We start from the raw sequence: 21,993 nt of genomic DNA, 5'->3' as shown, positions 1-21,993 counted from the left end.
CAGGGCCCCCACGCGCTGCCACTGCGATGGAAGCTGTTGCGCCTTGCTGTCCGCTTACTGTGCCATCTGTTGCTCAGCGGACCAATTCTACGCTGCGCCTTCAGTCCCGTAGCATCCAGTTCGCTATAAAATCTCCATTCCACAGGTTCTCTCCTGGTTGCATCTCAAAACGTATGTTCGTCTTCACAGATATATCTCACTCGCACCTACAGTCACTGTTGCAAAGTTGCTTATTGAGCGTTCCTCTTGATCACGAATTCGGTTCCTACAGCTTTATAGTTTCCCGGCCGATGCACCATGTGCGGCGCGGCACGTTACTTTTTACCGCCCTGCCAGTGTCCAGCAATGTTCATTTGTCTACTCTTACGGGACTTGGTAAGAATGTTTTCCACGAGTAATGAGTGTGTTGGGTAGGGTCACTACGAATGTAGTGTGTGGACATATAAGGTGAGAATGTGGGTCTCGCGGGGGGCATGCGCGAGATAGTCCCTGCAGTCGCACTGTCCTCTGTGCCCTCGGTGGCTCAGATGGATAGAGCGTCTGCCATATAAGCAGGAGATCCCGGGTTCGAGTCTCGGTCGGGGCACACATTTTCACCTGTCCCCGTTGATGTACATCAACGCCCGTCAGCAGCTGAAGGTATTAATATATAATTGTAATTAAGTCCACCGAGCACGTGTGGAATGCGATGGGAGGACGTAGTCCAGCACGTCCACATTCTCCAACGATCGTCCAGCACTTGCCAACTGCACTGGTCGAGGAGGGGAACGCCCTGCCAGAAGAAGAACGTAGCAACCTTGTCGCCAACATGGGAACATGTTGCAGAGCATGCGTTACCGTCTGTGGTGATCACACATACTAAGAAAATCCACGTCTCGCCGTTTGTAAAGTCTAATTGTATAGGGGAGCATTATAAATCGCGATGACTTCACTGTAATTATTGTCTTTGAATAAAAGTGTTACTTCTGTTCGCCCCACTGCGTATTTGTTTCATTTACCTTCTGTACAAACTGTAGTAGCTTTTTCTATGCCTGATCCAAGCTTCATGAAGCTATGTTACTTGTCTGTGACACGTCTCGTCCTTAAGATTTGAACACCAGTGTATTTATTTATTTCAGCTTCGTAAGCATAATATCCACCCCATGAACCATGGACCTTGCCGTTGGTGGGGAGGCTTGCGTGCCTCAGCGATACAGATAGCCGTACCGTAGGTGCAACCACAACGGAGGGGTATCTGTTGAGAGGCCAGACAAACGTGTGGTTCCTGAAGAGGGGCAGCAGCCTTTTCAGTAGTTGCAAGGGCAACAGTCTGGATGATTGACTGATCTGGCCTTGTAACATTAACCAAAACGGCCTTGCTGTGCTGGTACTGCGAACGGCTGAAAGCAAGGGGAAACTACAGCCGTAATCTTTCCCGAGGGCATGCAGCTTTACTGTATGATTACATGATGATGGCGTCCTCTTGGGTAAAATATTCCGGAGGTAAAATAGTCCCCCATTCGGATCTCCGGGCGGGGACTACTCAAGAGGATGTCGTTATCAGGAGAAAGAAAACTGGCGTTCTACGGATCGGAGCGAGGAATGTCAGATCCCTTAATCGGGCAGGTAGGATAGAAAATCTAAAAAGGGAAATCGATAGGTTGAAGTTAGATATAGTGGGAATTAGTGAAGTTCGGTGGCAGGAGGAATAAGACTTCTGGTCAGGTGACTACAGGGTTATAAACACAAAATCAAATAGGGGTAATGCAGGAGTAGGTTTAATAATGAATAGGAAAATAGGAATGCGGGTAAGCTACTACAAACAGCATAGTGAACGCATTATTGTGGCCAAGATAGATACGAAGCCCACACCTACTACAGTAGTACAAGTTTATATGCCAACTAGCTCTGCAGATGACGAAGAAATTGAAGAAATGTATGATGAAATAAAAGAAATTATTCAGATTGTGAAGGGAGACGAAAATTTAATAGTCATGGGTGACTGGAATTCGAGTGTAGGAAAAGGGAGAGAAGGAAACATAGTAGGTGAATATGGATTGGGGGACAGAAATGAAAGAGGAAGCCGCCTGGTAGAATTTTGCACAGAGCACAACATTATCATAACTAACACTTGGTTTAAGAATCATGAAAGAAGGTTGTATACATGGAAGAACCCTGGAGATACTAAAAGGTATCAGATAGATTATGTAATGGTAAGACAGAGATTTAGGAACCAGGTTTTAAATTGTAAGACATTTCCAGGGGCAGATGGGGACTCTGACCACAGTCTATTGGTTATGACCTGTAGATTAAAACTGAACAAACTGCAAAAAGGTGGGAATTTAAGGAGATGGGACCTGGATAAACTAAAAGAACCAGAGGTTTTACAGAGATTCAGGGAGAGCATAAGGGAGCAATTGACAGGAATGGGGGAAATAAATACAGTAGAAGAAGAATGGGTAACTTTGAGGGATGAAGTAGTGAAGGCAGCAGTGGATCAAGTAGGTAAAAAGACGAGGGCTAGTAGAAATCCTTGGGTAACAGAAGAAATATTGAATTTAATTGATGAAAGGAGAAAATATAAAAATGCACTTAGTGAAACAGGCAAAAAGGAATACAAACGTCTCAAAAATGAGATCGACAGGAAGTGCAAAATGGCTAAGCAGGGATGGCTAGAGGACAAATGTAAGGATGTAGAGGCCTATCTCACTAGGGGTAAGATAGATACCGCCTACAGGAAAATTAAAGAGACCTTTGGAGATAAGAGAACGACTTGTATGAATATCAAGAGCTCAGATGGAAATCCAGTTCTAAGCAAAGAAGGGAAAGCAGAAAGGTGGAAGGAGTATATAGAGGGTCTATACAAGGGCGATGTACTTGAGGACAATATTATGGAAATGGAAGAGGATGTAGATGAAGATGAAATGGGAGATATGATACTGCGTGAAGAGTTTGACAGAGCACTGAAAGACCTGAGTCGAAACAAAGCCCCCGGAGTTGACAATATTCCATTGGAACTACTGACGGCCTTGGGAGAGCCAGTCCTGACAAAACTCTACCATCTGGTGAGCAAGATGTATGAAACAGGCGAAATACCCACAGACTTCAAGAAGAATATAATAATTCCAATCCCAAAGAAAGCAGGTGTTGACAGATGTGAAAATTACCGAACTATCAGCTTAATAAGTCACAGCTGCAAAGTACTAACACGAATTCTTTACAGACGAATGGCAAAACTAGTAGAAGCCAACCTCGGGGAAGATCAGTTTGGATTCCGTAGAAACACGGGAACACGTGAGGCAATACTGACCTTACGACTTATCTTAGAATAAAGATTAAGGAAAGGCAAACCTACGTTTCTAGCATTTGTAGACTTAGAGAAAGCTTTTGACAATGTTGACTGGAATACTCTCTTTCAAATTCTAAAGGTGGCAGGGGTAAAATACAGGGAGCGAAAGGCTATTTACAATTTGTACAGAAACCAGATGGCAGTTATAAGAGTCGAGGGACATGAAAGGGAAGCAGTGGTTGGGAAGGGAGTAAGACAGGGTTGTAGCCTCTCCCCGATGTTGTTCAATCTGTATATTGAACAAGCAGTAAAGGAAACAAAAGAAAAATTCGGAGTAGGTATTAAAATTCATGGAGTAGAAATAAAAACTTTGAGGTTCGCCGATGACATTGTAATTCTGTCAGAGACAGCAAAGGACTTGGAAGAGCAGTTGAATGGAATGGACAGTGTCTTGAAAGGAGGATATAAGATGAACATCAACAAAAGCAAAACAAGGATAATGGAATGTAGTCTAATAAAGTCCGGTGATGCTGAGGGAATTAGATTAGGAAATGAGGCACTTAAAGTAGTAAAGGAGTTTTGCTATTTGGGGAGCAAAATAACTGATGATGGTCGAAGTAGAGAGGATATAAAATGTAGGCTGGCAATGGCAATGAAAGCATTTCTGAAGAAGAGAAATTTGTTAACATCCAGTATTGATTTAAGTGTCAGGAAGTCATTTCTGAAAGTATTCGTTTGGAGTGTAGCCATGTATGGAAGTGAAACATGGACGATAAATAGTTTGGACAAGAAGAGAATAGAAGCTTTCGAAATGTGGTGCTACAGAAGAATGCTGAAGATTAGATGGGTAGATCACATAACTAATGAGGAAGTATTGAATAGGATTGGGGAGAAGAGAAGTTTGTGGCACAACTTGACCAGAAGAAGGGATCGGTTGGTAGGACATGTTCTGAGGCATCAAGGGATCACCAATTTAGTATTGGAGGGGAGCGTGGAGGGTAAAAATCGTAAAGGGAGACCAAGAGATGAATACACTAAGCAGATTCAGAAGGATGTAGGTTGCAGTAGGTACTGGGAGATGAAAAAGCTTGCACAGGATAGAGTAGCATGGAGAGCTGCATCAAACCAGTCTCAGGACTGAAGACCACCACAACAACAACAACAACAAGGATAATATTCTTCTCACTGAACTAAGGGCACACATGGAGCTGGAGCACCACTTTTCTGGACATTTTACGTGTATCGTGGGTTTTGGACAGAGTGGTGCAGGCGAGGCGGCCGCATCGTGCGCAGGTGCTGGTGTTCAACCCGCGCGACTACCCGGACACGCCGAGCGGCAGCCTGACGGAGAAGCTGGTGCCGCCGGGCAGCGAGGTGTTCCTGCGGCTGGGCGCCACCAGCACGTGGAGCACTGAGAGCGTGCGCGGCTACAGCCAGCAGCGGCGCTGCTGCCTCTTCCAGAGCGAGCTGGCCGACCTCTTCGCCGGCTACTACTCCTACAGCGACTGCCTCATGAACTGCCGCATCAGCAGCATCGCCGCGCTCTGCGACTGCGTGCCCTTCTACTTCCCTAGCAGGGGTCAGTGCCAGGCACCTCTACTGATCTTCCCACCACTGTTGTCCGGACACTGGATTGATGGGGCTCTCCGCGCTACTCTGCCCTGTGCGAGCCTCTTCATCTCTGCATAGCCACTGCAACCTGCACACATTTGAACCTGTGTTGCTTGAGGCTTTCCCAACGGACACGTTGTATATATGGTTCTCGGGCGAGACGTCGGATGTCGTAGTGAAAACTCCACAATATTTCGTCAGTGCAACTGGCCGGCATCTTCAGGTGCGACAAACACACTGCTAAGGCAAGGTTTTTTTTTTTTCTTTATGTGATTTTAAAACCTGGAGAACAGGTAGGCTGGCAGCAGCACAATACGCCGCTCTTCAGCCAAAGATAGCAGAATGATATAAACAGAGAAGATACATGACTGGGAAAAACGGCGGGAAAAAACAGTAGACACATGAACATAAAAAAACAGGAAGCCATTCACACTCGATGACAATCCACACTACAAACCGTTGACACGAAGCACAAACACTGAAGATGACGATGGCACTGGTGAACGATGGAGTGTGACGGTGAACACTGAACACTGAACACTAAACACGACGGCACACACGAGACACTGATGCCGATGATCTCTGGCGCACGAATGTCCACTTAGCGTGTGCGAGTCCGGGGACCTGCCAAGAGGGGAATAAGGGCGAGGTGGGGGAGAAGGGAGAACAAAGATTCCAATGGCTGAGGAGATGGGGGGAGTAGGAGAGGGACAGGGGAGGGGAAGCCCGGGGGAGGAGTGGGGAGAAAAGGAGGAGGGAGGGAAGAGGGAGAGAAGGGAGGGAGGGTGTCCAGAGGAGCAAACACAGGAGGAGGGTGGGAGGATCAAAGTTAGTAGGAGGGGTAGATGGAGGGGAGGAGGGCATCATCAGGGAGAGGGAGCTGGCGGAGGCCACCTTGGGAGAGGGTAAGGAGGGTGGAGAGATGGAGACCGGGTGGGACGTGGGAATACAGGCGCGGCAGCTAAGGCAAGACCAGAGCTGCCTATTTATGCCAGTCTTGGGCAGGAAGTGCGCATGCGTGGAGGCGCAAAATTCGATGGCCAATAGCAACGATATCAACTGATAATTGGAAGGACAGCAACGCCACCTACAGGATGAAGAACCAAAGACTTCGGCGCACGCGCGGAGTCTGCCGCCGCTGCTCTGCGCTGCCATCGGCCGCCCCAGCGACCTCTGTCAGAAGCCGCAAGCAAAAGTGCGCGCCCACGTAGACGCCTTGATTATCCTCCCGTTGTCAACAGAATATTTATGTTGGTGCCGAATCGTCATCTGTTTTACGACCAATAGTACTCCTCTCTGCTCGAAGCGACTTCAATATGGCCAGTGCTGGATCCCAAGCTAAGCTGAAAGCCCGTGTCTCTGTTTACAAGATTCGTCGAGATACGTATTTCCACTGCTTCCCTAATAACACTGTCCCAGTACGAACTCGTAGATGCGAGAATTTTCGTAAGTTGATAATTCATAGAATGGCCTGTACTGAGACAATGCTCGGCCACTGCAGACTTTTCTGGTTGCTCCAGACGAGTGTAGAGTCGGTGTTCAGTGCGACAAGTTTGTCTGATGTACGACATGCCACAGCTACAAGGAATCTCGTAAACACCGGGTCTTCTTAGGCCAAGGCTGTCCTTAGATGAGCCCAAGAGAGCTCTGAGTTTTTCCGGCGGACGAAAGACACATTTAACTTTATGCCTCTTCAATAATCTTCCTATTTTTGAAGAGACACCGCCGATGTATGGCAAGATGACCATTCCACTTTGTTCTTCGCCTTCTTCCATTTCCTCACGTTGGGTAACCCGCTTCGGTTGTAAGGCACGGCGAATCTCCCGTTCGAAGTATCCATTTTGTTGGAAAGTGGCACGTTCTGTTGACAACGGGAGGATAATCAAGGCGCCTACGTGGACGCGCACTTTTGCTTGCGGATTCCGACAGAGGTCGCTGGGGCGGCCGATGACAGCGCAGAGAAACAACGGCAGCTTCCGCGCTTGCGGCTTCCGACAGAGGTGACTGGGGCGGCCGATGGCAGCGCAGAGCAGCGGCGGCAGCCTCCGCGCGCGCGCCGAAGTCTTTGGTTCTTCATCCTGTAGGTGGTGTTGCTGTCCTTCCAACTATCGGTTCATATCGTCGCTATTGGCCATCAATTTGGCGCCTCCACGCATGCGCACTTCCTGCCCAAGACTGGCATAAATAGGGAGGTCTGGTCTTGCCTTAGCAGTGTGTATGTCGCACCTGAAGATGTCGGCCAGTTGCGCTGACGAAATATTGTGGAGTTTTCACTACGACATCCGACGTCTCGCCCGAGAACCATATATACACATTTGAACCTGCTTACCGCGTTCATGTTTACGTCTACACTTACCATTTTTATCCCCACACTTTCCTCCATTACCAAACTGACTATTCGTTGATGCCTCGGCATATGTCACGTCAACTGATCCCTTATGTCGAATCGTGCCATAAATTTCTCTTTACCCCATTTCGATTCAGTAACTCACCATTAGTTATTCGATCTACCAATCCTGTTCAGAGGAAACATTCGAAGGGGTAAGCGGCTGGGAATTGTCTGGTCGTAATTACTTACCAAGTTTGAAAACGTTTATTAATACCACAATCCAGCGAATCAGAGCGTGTGAGCATAATACAAACAGAAGAAAACATCATTTGCACTCAGATTGAACAAATACACATGGATATCTTAAACGAAGTGTCAACCTGGTAAAATTCCTGGCCCTTAACTCAACACAAACAGTACAGCACAAGGTAAATCGACAAACCTACAACTAAATAATTACACAAGCTAGATGGAACAGTAATTGGATACGCAGCTCGGCAGTTCAGGATACAATTTACTAATAAAATACAAATGAGAACTGACACAAAAACATCTAAAGCTAACGTTAATTCTGCCAATCAGCTAAAGGTAGCATGAATTAGACAATTTAAACAACAAAGAAGGCCTACATCGAGCTTGACTATAGGAAAGATAGACAGATCCAGCAAAATCAAGCACTAAACCGACCGATCAGACGTAAAGAATCACCCACTGAAACAACACTTAGCAGTACTGTAAGAGCACCCCTTTCCTGATCCCAGGGTCTAATCCACACAGATCTTCAGCAAATCACATATATCTGAGCCAAACATACTCAGGCCTTGCGACAGCCCCGCCATTGGGACAATAGTAAACGGAAAAGCATGGAACCCTCCATCAGTTAGCACAACATGAAAGTGAATAGTAACCAGTCCGCAAGCGAATGCTCAACCGATGTTTTGTCAAGCCCGACCAGTAAGACACTTTTCTTGTGCAGTACCATTGAAGATTACACACCGCAGCTAGAATCCACTTGCATACCGTCAGCACAGCCTCTCTTGGAGCCAAGACGCCAGTCACCATCCGCCCGCCCAAGACACGAATCCACTCCCGCATGTTCAGAACAATATAATGTTATCCATTTTCAGAATGTGAGGTAGGGATTGATATATTTTGACAGTTATAACTGGTAGCATTTAGCTGTTTTACGTACTACACCCAACTCAACAGAGCCTTCCAAGAGAGTATGCACTCATCATCAGGTTGTCAAATTCAGCTGATGGGGATGAAACAGTAAAAAGTAACCCAACACATTTTCGGCGTTCGCAAAATAAAATGAAATAAAAACGCATTGGTCTTTGAGTCCTCGTCTTATATTAAAGCCGTCGACCTCAGCTGGCAGTCGTGAAAGGCATCAGTTTATCCACCTTTCATGCTGTTATGATCATTGTAATTTCACTGGGCTCGACAGAGTGCCTTTTCTTTGAGTATTTTTCCGTATAATCATGCTAGGGAGAGAGATTCCGTCGAGAATCAAATTAATTGATATTCTTATTTCAATTCTGATTATGTTTGATATCAGCGTACCATGTACCACTTTATCCATATTACTAAAACTTTATGATACATGAATGTGTGAATGATTGAAATCACGTGCACATTAGTAAAATGTGTACAGCCTTCTTGGTTTCTCCTTGTAGTTAGGCGTGAGAAAGGACGCTGAATTTAAGTTTCCGAGCATGGATTGTGGTGACAGTTTGGAGATGGTGCCTGCCTGTCTGTCTCACTCTTCTTGAACGGTTCCCCTTGCTGTTGGTCTCTCAGACCAAAGCGCAAGGCGACCGAATTTTCAAATTTTGGACGTTAAATGGGTGGAAAATTGTATGCAGCCTTCCCAGGCGTTGCTTCAGCTTCCATCTGAATGGAGAAAACGCTCGGCACCACTATGGTGCTCCTATTGGTCCACTGAGTCGGGTCAGGTTGCGATTTTTGCTGTGTTTGGCAGTCGCGATCTAGGTCTGGTGAGTATGATATACAGCCATTGTACGCACGTGAATCGAATATTTTGGATCGGAGTTCGTTTTGTTTTTCGCCTTAGTCACTGAATTCACCAACCGAATCACATGGCTTCACGTGTGCAAATTTTGCCAACGTAATTTCTGCTAGGGCTGACTGTCTACACGATTCACTTCATACCTCATGTTCTAAGTAAATTTCGCGAATATATTGAGGGGTCATAAGTCATGTTTGACGACGCTTTTATGAGAATTGTAGAGTTTATTCGAATTTAACTAGCCATGATGAACTTGCCTTCTAATATCTGCTTTTCCATCTGTACCGAATATCTTAATCTTTTTGCTTGAGCACATGAGCATGTGTGGTCGTTTCCTCTGATGACATGATCCTTGCTGAATAAATGTTGATTAAAGATGTTGTAGGGAACGCATCCCTACTAAGGAACTGGATAATCTTTATGTTAAATGTTTGCTGAAGTCGAGGAATGCATTCCTCTTTTGATAACATACGTCAATTATCATTCAAGTTAGTTCAGTAGATTTTCCCCTTATGTGCATTCCAGCACTCCATTCTGTCTCCTGTGTTCATTAACCATAGTTGCCATGTATGATAAATGCACTAGAAAATAAATAGCAAAATTTGTTCCCTGATCGTTCGTTCTGAAGTCTGGTGGTCAGAGTTCCGTTGCGCATTTCATAATAAAATATTGGGCTAGTTCCAATTAAAACTCTTCTGTGGTTTCTGTCGGTTTGGCATTCTGTGGGAGAGAGGCACTGCTTTCTCAAGGTAGGAAGTTTATAGGCTCCACAAGGTCCATGTTGTATGGCGAAGGGTCGTCCTCCATTAAGAGAACTGAAATCAGTTAAAAACGATTTTAAAAACGACAGGCGTCTTTTAGTCGTTTCATGAACGCTGAAAATTTTTTGTATACTTTTTAATGTTTTAACCCGATGAGGTGAGCTTTACAACATGATGATGTGAGCACTGTCTCTCGAAATGCGCTGTTGAGCTGTGTGTAGGACACGAGACGGTTGACTGCTACCAGCTACTACTGCGGTGATAAGTTCCAGTAGCTGCTGGCCAGGTCCGGACCACCACGCCACCCCACTCCTAGCCACACAAACTTGGAGCTCTGTGCGTCCAGCCTGTACTCGCCTCAGTTTGAAACACCCACGTTTAAATTCCTTTATTGGGTTTTGTATGTTATTATCGAAGCTGCCAAACAACTAATTATTATAATAATATGACCGTGTGCTTAATGGATGAAAGGCCATCGGTTTCTCTGCTGTGGTTTCGGGGGTATTTCAACCGAGTACGGATGTTCTGAGACTGAATACTGGAATCATTGAAAGTTTGTCTATTATTAAGGACCACAAATGTTGCGATGCACAAACTGATATGTATTGTCTACTAACACACGAATTATGAGGCAGTTGATACCTTCACCTTACACTTTTAATTATGGTTATATATTTTATTGATTGTGGCTTTTAAGTACTTCGTCACACGCAATGATGATGGTTAACATTCACAACAACCCTCACTGCAATCCATGGTTGTTGCTGGACGACGCGGTTGACGCGAAACACGTAATTCGGCCCTTGTAACTTCGGTCTCATATCACTCGCGAATCGGTATCGGTGAGGGCCCACCCCAGGACGATCAGGGGGACGCGCTCACTCGTCATACTCCGGTGAATTTACCGTTTACTACTCACTCGACCACCATTCTTGCTCGTCTCTCCAGTACTACCTCTCATTCGACACTCTCCAGTACTACTCTGCCTCCTGCAGCGCTCGACAATCGACTCCTGTCTACTATCGACCTGGGTGTCGGATAGCATCTATGCTTGTGAGATCACGGATTCCTTACATGTTGCTCCCTTGTTACCCTACCTGGGTATCTCTCCACAGACTCCCTAATGTGTCGAATCCCGTTTTCATTGGTGACAGTAAGGTAGTACTATGGCCGTATAACTGAATAATCCCCCCCATGAACCATGGACCTTACCGTTGGTGGGGAGGCTAGCGTGCCTCAGCAACACAGATAGCCGTACAGTAGGTGCAACCACAACAGAAGGGTATCTGTTGAGAGGCCAGACAAACGTGTGGTTCCTAAAGAGGGGCAGCAGCCTTTTCAATAGTTGCAGGGGCAACAGTCTGGATGACTGACTGATCTGGCCTTGTAACAATAACCAAAACGGCCTTGCTGTGCTGGTACTGCCAACGACTGAAAGCAAGGGGAAACTACAGCCGTAATTTTTCCCGAGGGCATGCAGCTTCACTGTATGGTTAAATGATGATGGCGTCCTCTTGGGTAAAATATTCTGGAGGTAAAATAGTCCCCCATTCGGATCACCTGGCGGGGACTACTCAAGAGGACGTCGTTATCAGGAGAAAGAAAACTGGCGTTCTGCGGGTCGGAGCGTGGAATGTCATCATATCCCTTAATTGGGCAGGTAGGTTAGAAAATTTAAAAAGGCAAATGGATAGGTTAAAGTTAGATATAGTGGGAATTTGTGAAGTTCGGTGGCAGGAGGAACAAGACTTCTGTTCAGATGAATACAGGGTTATAAATACAAAATCAAATAGGGGTAATGAAGGTGTAGGTTTAATAATGAATAAAAAATAGGAGTGCGGGTAAGCTGCTACAAACAGCATAGTGAACGCATTATTGTGGTCAAGATAGACACGAAACCCACGCCTACCACAGTAGTACAAGTTTATATGCGAACTAGCTTCGGAGATGACGAAGAGAATGATGAAATGTATGATGAGATAAAAGAAATTATTCAGGTAGTGAAGGCAGACGAAAATTTAATAGTCATGGGTCACTGGAATTCGATAGTAGGAAAAGGAAGATAAGGAAACCTAGTAAGTGAATATGGAATGGGGGTAAGAAATGAAAGAGAAAGCCGCCTGGTAGAATTTTGCACAGAGCATAAATTAATCATAGCTAACACTTGGCTCAAGAATCATGAAAGAGGGTTGTATGCATGGTAAGAGGTCTGGAGATATTTGAAGGTTTCAGATAGATTATATAATGGTAAGACACAGATTTAGGAACCAGGTTTTAAATTGTAAGACATTTCCAGGGGCAGATGTGGACTCTGACCACAACTATTGGTTATGAACTGTAGATTAAGACTGAAGAAACTGCAAAAAGGAGGGAATTTAAGGAGATGGGACCTGGATAAACTGAAAGAACCAGAGGTTGTAGAGATTTTCAGGGAGAGCATTAGGGAACGACTGACAGGAATGGGGGAAAGAAATACAGTAGAAGAAGAATGGGTAGCTTTGAGGGATGAAATAGTGAAAGCAGCAGAGGACCAAGCAGGTAAAAAGACGAGGGCTAGTAGAAATCCTTAAGTAACAGAAGATATATTGAATTTCATTGATGAAAGGAGGAAAGATAAAAATGCAGTAAATGAAGCAGGAAAAAAGGAATACAAACGTATCCAAGAATGAGATCGACAGGAAGTGCAAAATGGATAAGCAGGGATGGTTAGAGGACAAATGTAAGGATGTAGAGGCGTATATCACTAGGGGTAAGATAGATGCTGCCTACAGGAAAATTAAAGAGACTTTTGGAGAAATGAGAACCACTTGTATGAATATCAAGAGCTCAGATGGAAACTCAGTTCTAAGCAAAGAAGGGAAAACAGAAAGGTGGAAGGAGTATGTACTTGAGGACAATATTATGGAAATGGAAGAGGATGTACATGAAGTTGAAATCGGAGATATGTTACTGCGTGAAGAGTTTGACAGAGCACTGAAAGACCTAAGTCGAAATAAGTCCCCGGGAATAGACAACATTCCATTAGAACTACTGACAGCCTTGCGAGAGCCAGGCCTAACAAAACTCTACCATCTGGTGAGCAAGATGTATGAGACAGGAGAAATACCCCCAGACTTCAAGCGGAATATAATAATTCCAGTGCCAAAGAAAGCGGGTGTTGACAGATGTGAAAATTACCGAACTATCAGTTTAATAAGCCACGGCTGCAAAATACTAAAAAGAATTTCTTACAGACCAATGGAAATACTGGTAGAAGCCGACCTCGGGGAAGATGAATTTGGATTCCGTAGAAATGTTGGAATACGGGAGGCAATACTGACCCTACGCCTTACCTTAGGAAATAGATTAATGAAAGGCAAACCTACGTTTCTAGCATTTGTAGACTTAGGGAAAGCTTCTGACAATGTTGACTGGAATATTCTCTTTCAAATTCTGAAGGTGGCCGGGGTCAAATACGGGGAGCAAAAGTGTATTTACAATTTGTACAGAAACCAGATGGCAGTTATAAAAATAGAGGGGCATGACAGGAAATCAGTGGTTGGGAAGTGAGTGAGACAGGATTGTAGCCTATCCCCGATGTTAATCTGTATATTGAACAAGCACTAAAGGAAACAAAAGAAAAATTCGGAGTAGGAATTAAAGTCATGGAGAAGAAATAAAAACCTTGAGGTTCGCCGATGACATTGTAATTCTGTCAGAGACAGCAAAGAACCTGGAAGAGCAGTTCAACGGAATGGAGAGTGTCTTGAAAGGAGGATATAAGATGAACATCAACAATAGCAAAACTAGGATAATGGAATGTAATCGAATTAAGTCAGGTGATGCTGAGGGAATTAGATTTGGTAATGAGACACTTAAAGTACTAAATGAGTTTTGCTATTTGGGGAGCAAAATAACTGATGATGGACGAAGTAGAGAGGATATAAAATGTAGACTGGCAATGGAAAGGAAAGCGTTTCTGAAGAAGAGAAATTTGTTAACATCAAGTATAGATTTAAGTGTAAGGAAGTCCTTCCTGAAAGTATTTGTATGGAGCGTAGCCATGTATGGAAGTGAAACATGGACGATAAGTAGTTTGGATAAGAAGAGAGTAGAAGCTTTCGAAATGTGGTGCTGCAGAAGAATGCTGAAGATTAGATGGGTAGATCACATAACTAATGAGGAGGTACTGAATAGAATTGGGGAGAAGAGAAATTTGTGACACAACTTAAGTAGAAGAAGGGATCGGTTGGTAGCACATGTTCTGAGGCATCAAGGGATCACCAATTTAGTGTTGGAGGGCATCGTGGAGGGTAAAAATCATAGAGGGAGACAAAGAGATGGATACACTAAGCAGATTCAAAAGGATGTACGTTGCAGTGAAGAAGCTTGCACAAGATAGAGTAGCATGGAGAGCTGCTTCAAACCAGTCTCTGGACTGAAGACCACAACCACAAAACAACTGAATAATGTAATAAGAGCTCATTGGTTTGCGTTAGCCTAGTCAAAAGCAAATTATATTCCATCCAGCACTGCAGTTTCATTTCAGGTTGAGCTCTGGCTCTAGTTTCCTTAGTATTAAATTAGTAATAAAATATGAACTAACACACCCGATGCTGTTCCAGATCTTTTAACGCTGTTGGGAATATAGATTCAGAAAAAATTCGGAATATTACATAGTAGTCCGACAGGGATCAGTGTACAAATTAATAGCACAGTAACATTTGGTATAAAGTTTCTTTTCTTCTAACGATGATAGTTGGACCTGCAAAAGTTCATATTGTGGCGGCTGCCGCTTTGGCATATTGTAAATGTGCATATTCAGAGACAAATAGCGTGAACTGTATCAGCAGTGATGAAAGTGATGTTGAAAATGATGTTGACACTTTGACATGCGACAGAGCTGAGGAAAATTTTTACTGATACCATTACAAAAATGTAACATTAAACAAAACTCAGTGGTGGCAGTATTTTAACATATTTTATCTTAGTCGACAAAGTTTTTCCGTGTAAGACGTAACATTACTGTAATCTTCTGGTGTACAAATACTGAATTAAGCTGCAAATTTAAACTTGTAAACGCATCAAATCTTCTAACCTTATAATTTTTTACTAACGAATAATTATTTTCTGTTTTCTTTGGAAGATTTCAAAATCTTGAATAAAATTACGCCATAAAACAGTTGCTTAAGGATGTCAAAGTGACACCCATCAAAATTAGCATTCCTGAGCATCACTTTATCATATAAAAGGTGAAAACAATTTTATAGCAAATGTTACAGTTCGTGTCTGAAGCTGCCCGACTACAAGGTTTTCACGCAGATGTATCATTTAGCGGACACCAAAAATTTGAGAGGTGCAGAGTATTCAGAAAATAAGTGTGATGATATAAAAAAATTAAGAATTTGTGCAGCAAAAGTTTCTTAACATTTTATAACTTGACCTTTTCTTTATTTCAGGCAACACAAGAGAGTGTAATGTACTGGACATACAATGCCTCTCAAAGTACAGAGGTAAGTGATCTTCCTGAAGCATACGAACGAAATAAGATTTTATTCCGTCTACTTAGTTGTGTTAAAGTTGTTTCCTTAGTATATAGTTCCCAGTGCTGTACCTCTTACAACCCCATATCGTCCGCACAAGCAGTACAGCACCAGCTGTTTGTGGTTAGTTCGTGGGAAATACGGAAGTAACTCACACCTTTGGAGGGATAACTGTGACGTGTAGCTGAAAATATAACCTACTTTTCCATCCTCATAGACTCACTAAGCCACAGACATCGATTGTGAACTATTTCATCTGTTTGCCTTTCAGTAACAACCACCAAGGAAACAGTGACACTGAAACAGATTGCTTCACATATCTTTCACAAATTAAAGAGTTTAATGCGTTCCAAGTTGTCGCTGACTGTTTTTGCTCGTAAACATCTACATCTACATGACTACTCTGCAATTCACATTTAAGTGCTTGGCAGAGGGTTTATCGAACCACAATCATACTATCTCTCTACCATTCCACTCCCGAACAGCGCGCGGGAAAAACGAACACCTAAACCTTTCTGTTCGAGCTCTGATTTCTCTTATTTTATTTTGATGATCATTCCTACCTATGTAGGTTGGGATCAACAAAATATTTTCGCATTCGGAAGATGTCCTGCGTCAATCCCACCTGGTAAGGATCCCACACCGCGCAGCATTATTCTAACAGAGGACGAACGAGTGTAGTGTAAGCTGTCTCTTTAGTGGATTTGTTGCATCTTCTAAGTGTCCTGCCAATGAAACGCAACCTTTGGCTCGCCTTCCCCACAATATTATCTATGTGGTCTTTCCAACTGAAGTTGTTCGTAATTTTAACACCCAGGTACTTAGTTGAATTGACAGCCTTGAGAATTGTACTATTTATCGAGTAATCGAATCCAACGGATTTCTTTTGAAACTCATGTGGATCACCTCACACTTTTCGTTATTTAGCGTCAACTGCCACCTGCCACACCATGTTGTTGTTGTTGTTGTTGTTGTGGTCTTCAGTCCCGAGACTGGTTTGATGCAGCTCTCCATGCTACTCTATCCTGTGCAAGCTTCTTCATCTCCCAGTACCTACTGCAACCTACATCCTTCTGAATCTGCTTAGTGTATTCATCTCTTGGTCTCCCCCTATGATTTTTAGCCTCCACACTGCCCTCCAATACTAAATTGGTGATCCCTTGATGACTCAGGACATGTCCTACCAACCGATCCCTTCTTCTGGTCAAGTTGTGCCACAAACTTCTCTTCTCCCCAATCCTATTCAATACTTCCTCATTAGTTATGTGATCTACCCATCTAATCTTCAGCATTCTTCTGTAGCACCACATTTCAAAAGCTTCTATTCTCTTCTTGTCCAAACTATTTACCGTCCATGTTTCACTTTCATACATGGCTACACTCCATACAAATACTTTCAGAAATAACTTCCTGACACTTAAATCTATACTCGATGTTAACAAATTTCTCTTCTTCAGAAACGCTTTCCTTGCCATTGCCAGTCTACATTTTATATCCTCTCTACTTCGTCCATCATCAGTTATTTTGCTCCCCAAATAGCAAAACTCCTTTACTACTTTAAGTGTCTCATTTCCTAATCTAATACCCTCAGCATCACCCGACTTAACTCGACTACATTCCATTATCCTCGTTTTGCTTTTGTTGATGTTCATCTTATATCCTCCCTTCAAGACACCATCCATTCCGTTCAACTGCTCTTCCAAGTCCTTTGCTGTCTGTGACAGAATTACAATGTCATCGGCGAACCTCAAAGTTTTTATTTCTTCTCCATGGATTTTAATACCTACTCCAAATTTTTCTTTTGTTTCCTTTACTGCTTGCTCAATATAGAGATTGAATAACATCGGGGAGAGGCTACAACCCTGTCTTACTCCCTTCCCAACCACTGCTTCCCTTTCATGTCCCTCAACTCTTATAACTGCCATCTGGTTTCTGTACAAGTTGTAAATAGCCTTTCGCTCCCTGTATTTTACCCCTGCCACCTTTAGAATTTGAAAGAGAGTATTCCAGTCAACATTGTCAAAAGCTTTCTCTAGGTCTACAAATGCTAGAAATGTAGGTTTGCCTTTCCTTAATCTTTCTTCTAAGATAAGTCGTAAGGTCAGTATTGCCTCACGTGTTCCAGTATTTCTACGGAATCCAAACTGATCTTCCCCGAGGTCGGCTTCTACTAGTTTTTCCATTCGTCTGTAAAGAATTCGTGTTAGTACTTTGCAGCTGTGGCTTATTAAACTGATTGTTCGGTAATTTTCACATCTGTCAACGCCTGCTTTCTTTGGGATTGGAATTATTATATTCTTCTTGAAGTCTGAGGGTATTTCGCCTGTTTCATACACCTTGCTCACCAGATGGTAGAGTTTTGTCAGGACTGGCTCTCCCAAGGCCGTCAGTAGTTCCAATGAAATGTTGTCTACTCCGGGGGCCTTGTTTCGACTCAGGTCCTTCAGTGCTCTGTCAAACTCTTCACGCAGTATCGTATCTCCCATTTCATCTTCATCTACATCGTCTTCCATTTCCATAATATTGTCCTCAAGTGCATCGCCCTTGTATAGACTCTCTATATACTCCTTCCACCTTTCTGCTTTCCCTTCTTTGCTTAGAACTGGGTTTCCATCTGAGCTCTTGGTGTTCATACATGTGGTTCTCTTATCTCCAAAGGTCTCTTTAATTTTCCTGTAGACAGTATCTATCTTACCCCTAGTGAGATAAGCCTCTACATCCTTACATTTGTCCTCTAGCCATTCCTGCCTGCTTAGCCATTTTGCACTTCCTGTCGATCTCATTTTTGAGACGTTTGAATTCCTTTTTGCCTGCTTCATTTACTGCATTTTTATATTTTCTCCTTTCATCAATTAAATTCAATATTTCTTCTGTTACCCAAGGATTTCTACTAACCCTCTTCTTTTTACCTACTTGATCGTCTGCTGCCTTCACTACTTCATCCCTCAGAGCTACCCATTCTTCTTCTACTGTATTTCTTTCCCCCATTCCTTTCAATTGTTCCCTTATGCTCTCCCTGAAACTCTGTACAACCTCTGGTTCTTTCAGTTTATCCAGGTCCCATCTCCTTAAATTCCCACCTTTTTGCAGTTTCTTCAGTTTTAATCTACAGGTCATAACCAATAGATTGTGGTCAGAGTCCACATCTGCCCCTGGAAATGTCTTACCAATTTAAAACCTGGTTCCTAAATCTCTGTCTTACCATTATTTAATCTATCTGATACCTTTTAGTATCTCCAGGGTTCTTCCATGTATACAATCTTCTATCATGATTCTTAAACCAAGTGTTAGCTATGATTAAGTTGTGCTCTGTGCAAAATTCTATCAGGCGGCTTCCTCTTTCACTTCTTAGCCCCAATCCATATTCACCTACTACGTTTCCTTCTCTCCCTTTTCCTACACTCGAATTCCAGTCACCCATGACTATTAAATTTTCGTCTCCCTTCACTATCTGAATAATTTCTTTTATTTCATCATACATTTCTTCAATTTCTTCGTCATCTGCAGAGCTAGTTGGCATATAAACTTGTACTACTGTAGTAGGTGTGGGCTTCGTATCTATCTTGGCCACAATAATGCGTTCACTATGCTGTTTGTAGTAGCTTACCCGCATTCCTATTTTCCTATTCATTATTAAACCTACTCCTGCATTACCCCTATTTGACTTTGTGTTTATAACCCTGTAGTCACCTGACCAAAAGTCTTGTTCCTCCTGCCACCGAACTTCACTAATTCCCACTATATCTAACTTTAACCTATCCATTTCCCTTTTTAAATTTTCTAACCTACCTGCCCGATTAAGGGATCTGACATTCCACGCTCCGATCCGTAGAATGCCAGTTTTCTTTCTCCTGATAACGACATCCTCTTGAGTAGTCCCCGCCCGGAGATCCGAATGGGGGACTATTTTACCTCCGGAATATTTTACCCAAGAGGACGCCATAATCATTTAATCATAGAGTAAAGCTGCATGCCCTCGGGAAAAATTACGGCCGTAGTTTCCCCTTGCTTTCAGCCGTTCGCAGTACCAGCACAGCAAGGCCGTTTTGGTTATTGTTACAAGGCCAGATCAGTCAATCATCCAGACTGTTGCCCTTGCAACTACTGAAAAGGCTGCTGCCCCTCTTCAGGAACCACACGTTTGTCTGGCCTCTCAACAGATACCCCTCCATTGTGGTTGTACCTACGGTACGGCTATCTGTATCGCTGAGGCACGCAAGCCTCCCCACCAACGGCAAGGTCCATGGTTCGCACCATACAGCAATCTTTTCTAAATCGCTTTGCAACTGACACTGGTCTTCGGAAAATCCATTCAGTTGTCGCAGCTATTATTTACGCTACACCATATAGTTTGTGCAGAGACGTGCAGAGCCGTACACCGTCCGAATGGAATCAAGTAGCGCTCTACATGCACCCGTTAATGTATCAGATAACGGGGGAAAGTCACAGTTGGGCTGAATATACGAAATAGTTACAGTTATTTTCGTGTACTCGTGGTCTAACGTGTTCATACTCTTGTATATTTCGAGGATAACAGCACTCATACAAAATTACGTCCAACTTATCATAATTATGACTGATGTCTGCACTTTGGCAGGTCCTTCTAGAATCATAAAAATTTTAACACAGGTCATCGATTTAATATAACTACGCCGGGAAACGTATAACTAAAATAACAATATTTTTTCATAATATTAGTTTGCAGTTGATCCGTCGTCACATTAAAGACGGTGTTTTAAATTTAGTATGTTATTTTCTACAAGGCTTGTGTCAAGCGTAAAGGAGAAAAGCTCTCTTCAGAGAAATATTGTGTCGATAACAAATACCGTCGCATTCGGGAGGACGACGGTTCAATCCCGCGTCCGGCCATCCTGATTTAGGTTTTCCGTGATTTCCCTAAATCGCTCCAGGCAAATGCCGGGATGGTTCCTTTGAAAAGGCACGGCTGACTTCCTTCCCCATCCTTCCCTAATCCGACCAGACCGATGACCTCGCTGTCTGGTCTCCTTCCCCAAAGAACCCAACCCACCCCCCCCCACCCCCAAACATATACGAATACTTAACGTTTTTGGTAGCACGAGGCACAGTTAAATAAATATCCGAAACCTAGTTTCCCCAGAGACTGTGCGTTACGAAACCCGTTTCTTGAAACTAGCGTTGCGAAAACTAGTTTCATAAATGGCTGTGTATATTGCGGTATCAATGTACGAGGGTAATCCCAAAAGTAAGGTCTCCTATTTTTTTATAAGTGCATAGACCTGTTTATATCTAGAATGGTTTACATCAGTTTACAGGGTGAACATTTAGCTATTTTTCGACATAATCGCCATTTCTGTCGATGCATTTTTGTAGAGTCTGTGGCAGTTTTTGTATGTCCATGTCATACCAGCTCGCCGCCATGCTGTTCAGAAAGTTATGATCCTCTTCTTTCACCTCGTCGTCGAAGCTGAATCGCTGGGACCACAATTAACGCTGACAGGTACTGTTAGACTCTGAAAAAACTCAAACGCGCAATTCAGTACCGGAGAAGAGGAATGTTGAGCAAGAGTGTACACATTCTCCGTGACAACGCTCGCCCACGCATCGCTCGGGAAACCGTTGCTCTCCTGCAACAGTTTTAGTGGAACATAATCACTCACCCACCCAAGATAGACACGAAGCCCACACCTACTACAGTAGTACAAGTTTATATGCCAACTAGCTCTGCAGATGATGAAGAAATTGAAGAAATGTATGATGAGATAAAAGAAATTATTCAGGTAGTGAAGGGAGACGAAAATTTAATAGTCATGGGTGACTGGAATTCGAGAGTAGGAAAAGGGAGAGAAGGAAACATAGTAGGTAAATATGGATTGGGGCTAAGAAATGGAAGAGGATGCCGCCTGGTAGAGTTTTGCACAGAGCATAACTTAATCATAGCTAACACTTGGCTCAAGAATCATGAAAGAGGGTTGTATGCATGGTAAGAGGTCTGGAGATATTGGAAGGTTTCAGATAGATTATATAATGGTAAGACAGAGATTTAGGAACCAGGTTTTAAATTGTAAGACATTTCCAGGGGCAGATGTGGACTCTGACCACAATCTATTGGTTATGAACTGTAGATTAAAACTGAAGAAACGTCAAAAAGGTGGGAATTTAAGGAGATGGGATCTGGATAAACTGAAACAACCAGAGGTTGTACAGAGTTTCGGGGAGAGCATAAGGGAACAATTGACAGGAATGGGGGAAAGAAGTACAGTAGAAGAAGAATGGGTAGCTCTGAGGGATGAAGTAGTGACGGCAGCAGGGGATCAAGTAGGTAAAAAGACGAGGGCTAGTAGAACTCCTTGGGTAACAGGAGAAATATTGAACTTAATTGATGAAAGGAGAACATATAAAAATGCAGTAAATGAAGCAGGCAAAAAGGAATACAGACGTCTCAAAAATGAGATCGACAGGAAGTGCAAAATGGCTAAGCAGGGATGGCT

General features: G+C 43.4%; 1 protein-coding gene and 1 non-coding gene across 2 annotated transcripts in view; both read left to right on the top strand.

Moving 5' to 3' along the window:
• The window catches only part of LOC126441766 (sodium channel protein Nach-like), a 193,252-nt gene that overhangs the window by 59,560 nt on the left and 111,699 nt on the right, over window positions 1-21,993 (top strand). The window contains 2 exon segments of the mRNA XM_050090691.1: window positions 4,562-4,847; window positions 15,440-15,493. Of these exon segments, the coding sequence (XP_049946648.1) occupies window positions 4,562-4,847; window positions 15,440-15,493 (340 nt within the window).
• On the top strand, window positions 512-586 carry Trnai-uau (transfer RNA isoleucine (anticodon UAU)). Its single transcript has one exon. It is a non-coding gene; the product is annotated as a tRNA-Ile (tRNA).

Source organism: Schistocerca serialis, chromosome 1 (assembly GCF_023864345.2).
Source record: "Schistocerca serialis cubense isolate TAMUIC-IGC-003099 chromosome 1, iqSchSeri2.2, whole genome shotgun sequence".
Taxonomy (NCBI): Eukaryota; Metazoa; Arthropoda; class Insecta; order Orthoptera; family Acrididae; genus Schistocerca; species Schistocerca serialis.
Note: the sequence above shows the minus strand (reverse complement) of the source record. Positions and strands in the feature narration are given on the sequence as shown.